Source organism: Capricornis sumatraensis, chromosome 6, assembly GCF_032405125.1.
Source record: "Capricornis sumatraensis isolate serow.1 chromosome 6, serow.2, whole genome shotgun sequence".
Taxonomy (NCBI): domain Eukaryota; kingdom Metazoa; phylum Chordata; class Mammalia; order Artiodactyla; family Bovidae; genus Capricornis; species Capricornis sumatraensis.
The window spans coordinates 62,034,096-62,047,801 of record NC_091074.1 but is presented as its reverse complement, the minus strand read 5'-3'; the positions used below and the strand labels follow the sequence as shown (position 1 = coordinate 62,047,801).

The 13,706-nt window shown below is 41.0% G+C and overlaps 1 protein-coding gene across 1 annotated transcript in view; it reads left to right on the top strand.

Annotated features, from left to right (window-relative positions):
- Positions 1 to 320: 320 nt before the first annotated feature.
- The window catches only part of GNAQ (G protein subunit alpha q), a 316,302-nt gene continuing 302,916 nt past the window's right edge, over positions 321 to 13,706 (top strand). The window contains exon 1 of the mRNA XM_068973670.1: positions 321 to 456. Within this exon, the coding sequence (XP_068829771.1) occupies positions 321 to 456 (136 nt within the window). The remainder of the gene's footprint in view (positions 457 to 13,706) is intronic.

Genomic DNA, 13,706 nt, shown 5'->3' with positions numbered 1-13,706 from the left:
CGCGGGCGTCTGAGCGAGGCCGGGCGCGGCGGCCTTCCCTAGCGCGCCCCCCAAGCCAGCGCCCGCGGCCGCCTCCCGCGCCGGCCTCGCTCCTCCCGGCAGCCAGAGCCGCCAGCAGCCGCCGCACCCCCGGCCCACCTGGTGGCCCCGGTCGTGGCCGCGGCCCCTGCAGCGGTTCCCTGAGCTCGTCCCGGACGCGCGCCCGGGCGGCGGGGGCTCGGCGGCCACCGCTGCCTCGGGGGAGCGAGGGCGGGAGGGTGTGTGTGCGCGCGTGTGAGCAGGGGGTGCCGGCGGGGCTGCAGCGGAGGCACTTTGAAAGAATGACTCTGGAGTCCATCATGGCGTGCTGCCTGAGCGAGGAGGCCAAGGAAGCCCGGCGGATCAACGACGAGATTGAGCGGCAGCTCCGCAGGGACAAGAGGGACGCCCGCCGGGAGCTCAAGCTGCTGCTGCTCGGTGAGTACCGCCGCGGCCGTACGCAGCGGGCCCCCCCGCCGGACCTCTGCGCCTCCTGCCCACCACCCCCAGTCCCCGTTCTACGGCCCCGGCCCCAGGGCGCGGGCGGCTTGCCCCTGCCCTCCCCGGGCGCGGCCCCGGCCACTACCCGCACCCTGAAGGGCGCGCGCGCGCGTGCAGACGCAGGCACGCGCAGAGGGGTCGCGGCTGCTCTGCCCAGGGCCTCGGCTTGTCCCTTTCGGTAGCCCTGAGGGCTGTGCACTCGGGGTGCGCGTTTGTCTGCTGTGCATCTGCTGAATGGCAAATCGCTTCGGGGAGAAGCGTGGGTGGGAAGGTGGGCAGGAGGGTTGAACTTCCAGTGTCGTGGCCGTGGCGCCCGGTGGGGTGGTGGAGAGGAGAACTGTGTGTGCGTGTGGCCTTAGGTGTCAAGCGGAGCCAGGGCGTGCGGTGGGGTGGCCTGTGTGCATCTTTTATCAGTGCTTTTAGGGGTCGGGAGCGAATGGTGGAACGGTGAGCAGACTCGCGACTGGATTCTCCAAGGAGTGATGATGAGGGAGCTGAGTGGTTGGCTCTCTGAAGAAAGGGGGCTAACATATTCCGGGAGCGGGGAGGTGAGCATATATGTGTCACACGAGTGCTGTTCTCTAGCCACCAGACCACCTAAAGGAGGGACCCAGAAGAGTTTCTTAATGGTGACAGGCGTGTTTCTTGTCTCCACCATCCCTTCCAGATAAAGATGAGGGATACGGGAGGGTTGTGCTGTGTGGTTGTTGACAGCGATGGGTATCTTTTGTTTAATGTGGCAACCCAGATGTAGGCCTGAATTCACAATAATTGCCAGTACAGCCTCTCAATTACTCTCATGGAATCAAATAGAAACCTTTTGTTTAAAACGGACAGCATTTTTAATATCTTTGGAATCTGGGCTAGAAGGAAAACGGGAAGTGAACAGCAAAAAATGTCCCTTTAATCTCTAAAAAATAACCCACTATTCTGCCTTCACATTAAGTTAGCAAGAAAATGCCATTTCTCCATTAGGAATTTTATTGATTGTTATCTCTGGGAGAATGTTCAGAATCAACGTTCAGGCCAGCGCGACATAACTCTGAGCTATTGTGTTAGGAAGAACAGCTTTGCAGTAACAGGCCTGAAAAATGTCTGCACTCATGTTCCGGATATTTGCGTGTATAATAAATAGGTTTCTCAGACATTTCTGGAGGAGAATATTGTCAATTCTGATTTGAGAAGCATGCATTTTCCTTCTAATCTTGAGCATTCTGTCTCCTGGTTCAAGGAACCAATTGCCTTTGGGAGGGAACTGCTATGTACTGGATCGTTTACAAGAAGGAACAAAACATAATGATCACGAATAGTTACAAATGGTTAATTCACATGCCATGCTTAATGTCTTCATTTTGAAACCAGATTAGATAAATGTGCACATTTATAAAGAACAGAAGGCAAACCCTGGATAAAAGGGGCGGGCTTTAGGGAATGAAGCCAGGGAAGGGGAAAACTGCAATTGCAAAAGGAAGATCTTTTTATTTTTTATGTTTATTCTCATTTTGAGCTACTTCTCATGGCTGAAAAGGTGTAGTTGAATGTTTTCTGAATTCTCAAGATTGAGAAGAAACTAGAGTGGGTAGGAGACACGAATGGAGTTTAAGTGCATGATTAAGGGGAAAAGCATGTGTTTTAGAAAGACTTGAGGATGGTTTTTCTTTTTCTTTTGCCCTGTGCAGAGTTTGTTTGTTTGGCTGTGAATAGGGCATTTGAGGTCCCTTAGGCCAACCCCATTGCCTGACATGTGGCAGCCCTGGGTTCCTAGCAGCTGAATTAGAGCTCAGGGAATTTGTCTGAGGGCCTAGGTTTGAATGTCTAGAAGGAGGACTTTGGGGGAAATACCCATAGATGGATGCTTAGTTACATACTGTGGACTTAAGTAACATATTATGCTTTAAAAAATGAACTTGGAGATAATTTTATAAGGACAAAAACTAAAGTAAAACAGTTTTACCACTGAAGTGGTAGTGTGGAGAACTTTCTTTGTCCCCTTCTTATTAGATTTTTGACTAAGGTTTAATACAGCCTCACCCCAGCCCCCTAATATGGCCTATTAGAAGTGGTAGAAAAGTAGGACATCAGTTTAGCACCTACATTTATTAGCACTTTAAAACTGTACAACTTTTTGTTAGAAACCCAATCCCTAGACATCACGTAAGGTTTACTACAGCTTCATGTTCTGGGTATGTTGCTTTTGTAACATAACTACTGCAGTACCTATGCTGTGTAGCCAGTGATGTATACTCACTGTAGATTTGTGTGTGTGCTCGTGATTTTTGAATCCAGGAGAGGAGTGATGGTTGATTTGAATCAGGGAAGGTATCAGAAGGAGTTCCTTTTGAGGAATGCCTGATGTGCTGCTTTGATGAGTGCACTGAATCTTCATTCCTGAGGCCCTTCAAAAGATTCACCAATATTTTTAACTACTTTATTTAAATTAAGGGATCACCATTGTATTTAAATGAAATTCAGTGTAAAATTATTTTCAAAGTAAATGTTAGTTCAAAGCATGATGCCATTTTAAGGAAAATGGGTGTATTTGGCAGGAGCCCCTTGTTAGTTCACATAATTAGCTAATTTTATATTGTGAAGAAATTAACAAGAGAAAATAGTGGTTACCTGCCTAGATGAAAGCATGGCAGTGAAATATGGGCTGCCTTGATACATATCCAGCAATTATGCCAATATGTTTCAAATTCTATGATACTTATTTTGATGCTTATTTTTTAAAAAGTGAACTCAGAAACCTACTGTCATAAAATATATTAAATTTTGAATTTTCTTTATTCATTTTCTGAATTCATTTATGTTAGTATTTATTTTCTTAGACAACTCAGAAAACTGTTTATAGTCTACATAGATATACAAGAGAATATTTTAATCTGAAGTTTTTATATACTTCTTAGATGTAATATACATTACTTCCTTTAATTAATATTTATAAATATTAACTAAATATTTCTATTGGTGGTACGTAGGTCACTATTTAATATAATCTGTCTGTAAGTCTTTATAAAACAAGTGCCATTGAATACCTGCTTCCGGTCAACGATATTCTTCTGAAAATTTCGGCTTCTTAAAGATACATTTTTTTCTCCCTTTTAACATGTTCTTCCTTTACATGTTTTAAACTCTTTACTCTTCAGATCTTAATCATCAAATAGAAAGATTTAGCAAAAAAGATTTTGCTGTTTTTTTATTGATTGGATTCCACTTACTGAAGAGGCAAAGTTTAGGCCAGTTTTAGATGAAAGAATATATGTTCTTGCTCTTCTAACTGAATTACAACTGTGGTTGGAAATTTTTTTCCTATTCTAGACTGGAAGCTGAGGAGGGTAGGAACAGATTTCCCTGTTGCACACTATAAAATCCCAGCTTCTAGCACAATCTCTAACTCATAGAGTGCTCTCAGTAAGTATTTATTAAGTAAGCTTCTTTATAACCTAATAGAAATTGGGACCATAAAACAATGAAGACATTATAGCGACATGGAGAAATGTGGAGGTTTTATTCTGTGGCAGCATGACCTTTGAAAATAACTATGTGTAACTCTGAGCCAATTGATTACAAATTAGTTTCGGGATTGGAAGTGTTAATGTAAGATGTTTTATCGAATAGTGAACCAGTGTATTACAGTTCTGTGCTGGTTGCATTTGGGAATGATAACAATCATGTTTAAAATATTAAAGTTTAAAGGAAAAAAAAATCATGCCATGTCTTGATTACTTTTTTTTGTATAGAAGCTAGCTTAACCCTCTCATCTTTTTGCCATCTACTTTTCTCCACGACACGTTCAGCAGAGTGAATTTTTAAATTCTCTAGAGCACAGGTGGTGGTGACTGAAGAGATTTACAATTTACCTATATATAATTACATGAGAAGAACCACAGTGGTTAACTTTTAGGAATTGTAGAAAGAATGATTTTAATTTGAGCAATATACATTTGTACTGAAAACCAAACAGTTACAGAGCAGGAAGGTACCTGGAAGGTTGGGAGTGTTCTGACAAATTTAGCATATGTGGAGAGTTCATTCACACAGGTCTGGGTAAAAACACCCACCCCACCACCCCTCTGTAGAGTTCACTGGCGCAAGGATGGGGGTGTTGATTGCCTAAGTTAACCGAGAGGTTAGTGGCTGTCTACGATGGCTACTCAGAACTGCAGAATGAAAGCTTCCTTCCAAGCAGCCCTAATAACAGAATCTCCCTGGAAATACCATAATATGGTGATTATGAGGCTGCTTTAAGATCAACCAGTTTTATTTTTGCTACTCTTTTAGTTTCCAAGTGTTGAATATGTTTCTAAACGTCAGGATTTGTTTGAATGCATTTCCTCTTTTTTTTTCTTTCCTTATTTGTTTATTCTTTTTTGGAAACCAAGTATTTATAGTTTGTATCTGAAGAGTGAAGTGGCAGCGTCCCTCATAAAAATCAAAACTGGAGCTCTGACCAAATAACAAAGCCTTCAGAGTAAGATTTTTGCTTTGAACCATGTAGATTCATTGTCTGAATCTGCCATATAACTGCCAATCTCGTACTTATGTATTAATATATTGTTTCTTCATATGGGAATTTTGGGGGCAAATTACAACCCTACTGAACAATGAAGCTATCTAGTATATATCTATTCACGTATTTTTAGGTAAACTTAGGAAGGAGAATCAGAAGAATAGTAGCCATTTTGTTACAAATAAATTTTATAGCCTCTTTTTCATTAAAAATATCAAACAACCCAGCTGCACTTTATATGAGATGGCTTATGTTCAATTTTCAGAGATGCCTATTAAATATAGTTATGATTTTTATTACAGATGAATTTTTAAGGACCTTAAACAGCTTTTGCAGTTGTGAGACTGCGTGCTATGCTAAACTTAGCAGTAAAAAGGAACACATTTTTCTTCATGCTCCAGGCAAACTTATACTTGAAAAGAAATGAACAAGATTTGCCAAGGATGATTTTGATTCCAGCATTCATATTAGTTTTTCTTTAAGGGGAGGTTATTAGTTCTTTTGGTATTAATGGAAGTGTGGATTGAGGGTTATAGAGGAAAAATAAGAGAGCTCAAAGGGTACATCTTGAAAGAGAGAGAAGCCATTTTAAGAAGGTTAGGATTGCTTTCTCCCTCAGAAGGTGGAGAGAATCTGTTTTCTCCAGACTCTCTGTTTTGGGTTGAGGGAAATGCAAGTATTTGTAACAGCAAATTTTAAGTCTAATTTTCTGGTTGAAGGGGGAGGGCAGTGACTTTTCAAAGGGAAACTTTTATAATGGCTTTAAAGCAATGTTATGATCTCTGCAGAATTAATCCTAGGGAAGTGTGAAATAGTAATAGAAGGAAAAATGTGTGATTGTTGGTAATTAAATCTGTGGCACTTACTGACTACAGTAAACAGTGAGTGTTTTCTCGTTCTGCCGGATGGAGTACCATTAAAGAAAGAGCTATTCTCAGACCCAAACACTATTTTGTGTGAACAGCTGTTACTAATAAAATTATAGGCAGTTGTTTGACAATCACCTATGATTTGTTACCTTACCGATATGTAAAAAACCTGTCTAATTTCTTATCTGCCATGTAATAAAAAGGAAAAAAAGGACCTAAATATTCTGTCATAAATGAGTTCATAAATCTTAGGTGGTCATGAATCTGGGCTTTATAAACAAAATAAACATCCATATCAGTGTTGAGAACCAAAGACTGAATTTGAATTTGCTAAATAGCTCTGGAGTTGACCTTTATACCTAGCCATAATTTCTGAAATCAGTGCAGAATATTTTGTTAAGAGCCTAATATTTCAATTTGAAGAACAAAATTAGTATTATTTAAAAATAGAGTTATCAAGATCTTCAGATTCATTTATTTAACAAACACTTGCCAGTTTTGGGAAAGCAAACATTTCCTCTAAAATTTCTTTCTTTTCTTTTTTAACCAGATGTGCCATAAGAAAGAACAGTTGCATACGGAATGCTGGTCAAATGAACAGATATTGAGCACCTACTGTGTATAAAATACTGTGCTGTGTGACACACCCTTGTTTCTTATTTGCCGGCAGGAAAGACTACAAGCAATTTTCACAGTTCTTGTTGTTTTACAGTTGACGCCCTCAGCCTGACATGTCCTTCTGGGTGTTATCCTTCCTGGGGCTGGCTTTTTGATTGGCTCTTAATACAAAGAAAAAGACAAAATAATCTGAAGGCCATTCTAGAAGCTTCCTGGGGATTACACAACTGGGGAAGCAGATGGTCTTGAGAATTTGAACTCCTGAGTGATATATATTATTTCCTCGGAGGCAGCATATCTTTTTTTTGCCTTCAACTCTGAGAAACTGTTAGTGACCACTTGCCCTGTGTTTCTAACTCAAGTGGAAGCTGTATGTGTTTGTTAGTTGCTCAGTCGCATCTGACTCTTTGTGACCCCATGGACTGTAGCCCCCCATGCTCTTCTGTCCATGGAATTCTTCAGGCAAGAATACTGGAGTGGACAGCCACTTCCTTCCTTGGGATCTTCCCGACCCGGGGATCTAATCTGGTCTCCTGTGTTGCAGGCAGGTCCTTTACCATCTGAGCCACCAGGGAAGGTACATGAGGACAAAGATAGTGGCCCTGGTTTCTTGGTAGCTCTGCAAAGCACCTTCTCTTGCTCAGTTTACAGTCATTCTGGTATAACTGGGGACTCAGTATCTGGGAACTTGTGGATGTAGGACGATGCGGGCAGGGTGGGCAGCTGGGTTCCCAGAAGCAGAGCAATTGGAGGGAGTGAATTTAAACATCTTGCTTTCTTCTAATGGGTATCATTGATTTGCTCTCCATTTACCACACCTCTTTGTCCTTTTGTGGGCCACTTGGGGCATGGTAAAAGATATTCTGGTTTAAAGGCAAAGTCATTTTTGTCTCTATGCCTGCTTCTCATTCATTGTCTTAGGAAAATGATTCAGTTGAACATTTTCATAATTGTTGCAGGTTGATAAATCGATCGTAGTTTATCCAGCAATTTGAATGGAAAACTGTTACACAGGTCCTTTGAAATTTGAACATTCTACACACCTTTCTTACAGGATTAATTTTGGATTGTGAGCAGTTTGACTGCTTTGAAAACAAAATAGTTTTTTCAAGGAAGTGTGTGATGGATTGTGGTGTGGTTGGAACCAGAATGTTTTTAATGCTATTAGATTTCTGAAACCTCACAGAAGGGAGCAATAATTGATCCACAAATTAAAGAAAAACAGAGTGAGACTTTTTGTCTCTGTTGCAGGAAGTAGATAGTGATGTTTAGAAATATGTTCATGTATATTTCTGAGAGATAGCCTCATGTTTTTTCCCCCTTTGGAGAACTGAAATCATGAATTAATTGCCGCTTTCCAAAATTTGATACCCCCCCCCGTTTTTTTCCAATCATCATCACTTAGTAAATAGTTGAAGAGAGTTTTTCTTTTGCTTTTTTTATGGTTTTAAATACTTTTTTTTCCCCACGGTTTTCATTTTTACTTTATGTCTTTTACATTTCTGTTTGGTGAGGAGGTGGTGGGGTGATTGGTGGCTTTTTCCGTGTATTTCCTGGTGACTGCTGCTGAGCAGTTGTTTCTAGAGAGATGCAGCAGTCTCATCCACCCGTTACTCAGTCTTCCAGCTTTTTGCTGCAGGCCCCCCAGAAGACCCTTCCATGGTAACCCACCCACCCATTTACTCTTATCACAGCGTTCTTAACCAAGTGCAAGGAGGGATTCTTTAGATTCTCTGGTGGGTGCATTTCTTTAAGATTTAGGGAACTTCCAAGTTGGTGCGTCTTTCAAACATCAAGTGGCAGTGAGCTGGTGAGAGGGGAAGTTGGGTGCTTTAATGCATTAAAAGACACTTGCGAATGTGCTTTTAGGAGATGATTAACTTTCTGCAGCAACGCTGTGGTCTGCAAAACAAAAGACGTTATCAAACAAAATGTAAAATTCTCCATTTCCAGAGGGCGGGGACTTGAGATTGGTGTGCACTTACCAGCAGAAAGCTAGCGAGCCCAAGCTGGATCATCTGTCACAAGCCACCCGGTTTCAAAATAAGATGTAGTGCGTGTGCTAGAAGGGGAGAAGGAGCTGGGGTCCTCTGTTGGGTAATAGTGCTTCTTCTGCATTTGTTGAATTGAATGTCTTCACCTCACTTGAGAGCTTTAAAACATCTCTTTCTGTGTTCCTTTCCCCAAAGGGACAGTGGCTTGAGCAGCAGCCTTTGCTTTCATTATACCCAGTCAGTCTGAGTAGGTTTCTTTGTTTTATTTATTTTTTAAGGTAGAGATGCAATGAAATTTTCTTGCCATGTGAATTGATATTTTAAGATCTACACTTTTCAGAGCTCCTTCGTTGTATTATAGGTTCTTTCTGCAGATGGCAAATGCAATTTTCCTCTTGTCCTAAAGAGCTGACCCATTTCCTTTGACTTGTTCTAATAATATAGGATGACTTTAATTCTTGTTCCTGGTTTGCCCTTAAAAGAATGCTGGGGTACTTGTTAAGAGTTTAACTCTCTTTTTCTCTCTGACTCTTGTTGAGTACCAGTAAATAATCAAAAACAATGGCACCCTGGCTTTGTAAGAATTTATTTGAGCAAACCACGAAATACTCCTATGGCTCTGCACGTTGCTGTAGTCATGAGTATCTTTTCTAAAGCCCGTAACTGAAAGGCCATCGAGAACTCCTACCTACCACTCTGAGCTAACCCAGGGGTGTTTTGTTCCTTTGTTCCTTTACTGTTTCTATAGAAACCCACAGAATGCAGAGATTGGACCATATCTAAGGGCTGTTTGAACTTTGAAGTTTTCTTTGCTTCCCTTCTGCAGCTTTGGCATCTCAGCCACTTTGCAGCCCCTCTCTGACCCCTGGACAAGGCTCCTGAGACTCCGCCTCCCAGGAGTGATCAGCTACCATGGGAGGCATAGCAAGGTCAGGTGGGGTCCGCCTGGCCACTCTCACTCTCCTCTCTCTTCCCCACAGGCAGGCACAGACAACTTGGAGAGGTCTGGGCCAGAGCTGTGAGGCAACATTAGCGAGTCTGCCTGGAGCTGCCCTCGTGCTGCCTGGCACACTGCTGATAGTTTCACTGCCTTCTCAGGGAGTGGTATCAAAAGCCTCCTGTCATATCAGCATGGGGCTCTTGCTTCCTGTAGGAAGGGCGACATCCTAGGAGACACAGAGGCTCAATGCTCCTGAGCGGCCCTGCTCAGGCCTGTGTGTGTGTTCTTAGATACTCTTAGGCAGCTACCTTGGACTTCCTCCTCCCCCTCCTTCTCCGCTGACATTTAAGTAATGCTTTTCATTTGCTTGCAAGGAATCTCTGCTGCCCAAGTGCATTTCTGCCCTTTTTCAGTGACAGCAGGTTGGCTTTTTGACCCTGAGCACTGGGAGTGCCTCACACACCTTAGTGGAGCACGTTGGGGGATGTTCTGTATTTGGAGCCAGTGGGTCCTTTTTCCAGGGCTTTCTAGGAAAGATTTAGAGTTAACCCTTGGATGGACCACCTGAGTCCTTTTCTTCTTCCATTATGGTGTCCATTTTTTCCTTGGGGCTTTCATTGAAACCAGAAGAATAGATAAGGGTTGACACATTCATACTATGAAGTAAGACATTTCATATTTTTTAAAAATATATTTGTGTGTGTGTGTGCACACACACATTTCTGTGGCCTCTGAACTGCACATAATTGTCATGACCACGATCAGAGAAACTTCCTGGTCCCTTGTCTGCACTCTGAAGAAAGGGCTCTGTGACCGAAGAAGGAGCAGCTGGACTCAAATCCTAGGTTTGGAGAAACACTGTTACAGGAGCCCAGACCCACTGGAGGTGCCAGACAGGCTCTTTGCATTCCTTGACCCTACTTTCCTCCTGGCCTACGGCTGTCTCATTATCTTATCAGCTCCAGGCTCACTTTCCTTGTTTTCAGATTTGGAATGGGACAGGTGCAGGGAAACAGGAGAACAGCTGCAGGTGAGGGAGAGTGATGGGGGATATTGAGGGGCTTGGCAGGGCAGAGGATATTGCTGCTTGTAGGGGTGGGGTCGCCAGTTGTTCCTTAAGCTATGGAGGAAAGGGAGGAGGGCAGAGAAGAGGGGCGCTGTGCTGTGCCTTGACTTGACCACACCAATCAGGCCAAGCCCGACCAAGGCAGCTTCCACTTCTCAGCTCCACTCACCCAACTCCCTACCGAGTTTCTGCACTGTCGTCACATCTGCCATGCCCTTCCTCTCCCAGATCACGGGTTGGGAGATGAGCATGTGTAGAAGTCTGGGTGGCATGGGAGGCGTTTTTGTTGCATGCACTCTTTGGGTCCTTTGCTCCCAGAGGTGGTTAAGATAGCTGAGGTCAGACTGTGTCCTGAGGAAAACCATTCATACATTAAAAGGAAGAGTTACAACCAGACTCCTCCAAGTATTTTTGTTGTTGTTGTTTTTTCCCTGTTAGCTGGTTAAGGTGATAGAAATGCATCTATTACTGTATTGAGAACTCTGCTAATCTGGTAACAGGTTATTAGGACGTCTCTTGCTTAGGAAATCTGCTTTCCCAGTGGCTTTCTTCTCCTACAGTAGAGTGCCTTTTCAGTTGCCCGAGGCAGTAAGATTAATTGTTATCATGAGATATTCTTGCCAGTGGATTCTTGCTTGGGTGGAGTGATGTAATATAGAAGTCATTTGTAATTTTTAGCTGAGAAGGGCACCTGTGTGTTGGTTGTGTTCTCTTAGGAGCCGTTCACATTCTGGGCTGTCATATCCAAGTCCAGGGAGTATATCATTCAGGGTTCCTAAAGTCTGTTTACAACCATCATGCAAAATGGGCTTCATTTGTCCATAATATAATTAAGTGGATTTCTTGATTCAAAATGTAGGCAAATATATTTTGAATAATTTGAATAATTTTGAATAATTTGAGAGCAGAGCTAATGAATGCTGAAACAAAAAGATACTTGAAATCAGCCTCTTTTTTTATTAGAGGCTGATCTAATTCTAATCATTCCCCTTGGATTAAGAGGTAATGAATTAACATAGTATTGGCTTCTCTCGAGCCAACCTTGGGCCAGACATGGATTCTAGAGGTGGCAGGGCGTTGATCTGTTCAAAGAGTAATGAATGGGATAACCTCTGCACATCCTGTTAAGTGTTGAGTCACCATCTAAGATGTTGTCTGAAACACCTTAGAAATGACTAGAACATTTGGGGCACATGCCAACTCTTGTAATGAGGGGTCTCCTTGGTTTCCCATCTTCTGGTCAGAGGAGATACCTGTATCTTGCTTAATCAGTTTTGGAGAAATGATTTGTATTTCCCCATCCATATGATTCTTGACAAAGGACTGCATTTTAATGGAGGAAATCATTAGACTTCATTAATAGTTCTTCAGGGAAATCTTAAGTCCAAATACATTTTCACAGAAGTCACCAGATACGTCGTTTGAAAAACACATTTTCTGTAGGGCTTTCCACTCCAGACCATGCTTATGATTGGAACAGGGATTCTTGTCTAGGGTTTTTCTAAATCCCTAGAGTCTATCTGTGAATTGCTATTCAAATTACAATGTTTCCTTCCCAGAATTAAAGTGTTATGCATCACTAACACAGAATCACATCATCACACAATGATTTATTTTTTCTATTAAAAAATATTCTTTCTTTATGTATCTTCAAGCAGTATGCTACTGCCTGAATTTATATTGCTTTTGATTCTCCTTTAAAAATGAAATAATGAAAAGCATTTGAGAGATATATCCTCTGATGGTATGGTTGCTTAAGGTTTAATAATGAAACAAACTATTGTATTGAATAGACAGTCAAAGTTTGAGTCAAGGAGTACTTTTCTTCCAAATAAGAATTTTCTTACATGATTAAGAATGACATTTTGTTATTTTCATGGCCTTTGAAATAACTGTTCATAATATTTTTTTGTTGTGTTTTTCAGTGTTTTTGAAATTTTATGAATAATGCAGTAGTTTATTAGACAAAATATGAAAAATGTTTTAAAGCTTACTCATAAGTTTAACTAAATGTACCATTCTGATCCAAACAGCATGATTTTTTCGTTTTTTGTATATTCCTTTCTAGACTTTTATTTTTATGTTTCTTGTATGGATGTAATCATACTGTACAGTTTAACATGTTATAAGCATTTTCTGTGTGCCTGTATAAACTTCATATTAATATTTAGAATTGTATAATATTCTGTTAGAGGGTATATATTAATTAGCTTGCTTACTCTTTTTTTATTTTTTAGCATTTAGGTTTCTCCCAGTGTTTCAGTTTTCCCGTAACACTGTAATGAAGTTCTTGGCATACACTGCATTTTTTTAAAAACACACACAGTTGCACACTTTTGTTAGAATAGATAAATAGAACCGTTACTTCTAAGTTAAAGGACATGAAACATTTTACAACTCTTGATTACATACAGCTTAAACATATTCTGAAATGATTGTGTACAATTCGGAACATCATGAACATTACAATAAGATTGTAATAAATTAGTAGGCCTGCACTTAAAACGTGTGCTTATTTGATCACTGCTAAGATTGACCATTTCCTGTATGTTTGTTTCTAGTTGAATTCCTTAGTTTGTAAGTTGTCTCTTCATTTCCTTTGCCTGTTTGTGAACTCTGAGCTTACAATGAAATTACCCTTTTTCATGTTTACTGCAAATAACTTAATCCCCGTCTGTTGTTTTTCTTTTACTTGGTTTTGTATTATTTAATACAGAAGTTTTTAATTACTTTGAAGCCAAATCTGGTGATCTTTTGCTATTCTTTTTTAAAATAAAAATCTTAATCTGTTTTAGATACTCCACAAAAATCAGATTTGCTGTTCTTGCTATGGATGCAACTCAATTGAATATAATGTTTACACATCACTGTTGTATGGTTCTTTTTCTTTGAAAATGAAAATGAAATGCATACACATAAATTTACAGCATCCCAGATTATACAACATAAGTTGTTCTGTATGGGCTTGGCTCTTTTCATCTAGTAATATGTAATAGATATCTTGCCATTTAATATAAATCTTTTGTATTATGTTTATAGCTTTTTGGTGTTGTAGTGTGTTTCTTTGTTACTGGTCCAGTGTATTAGGAAACATGCAGTGGCGCACTGTGGCTAGCTTGCACCTGCTCATCAAAGCCCGTTTTATACGTTTCTTCTCAACTCTGCATTCACTGACTTCATTTTGATACTT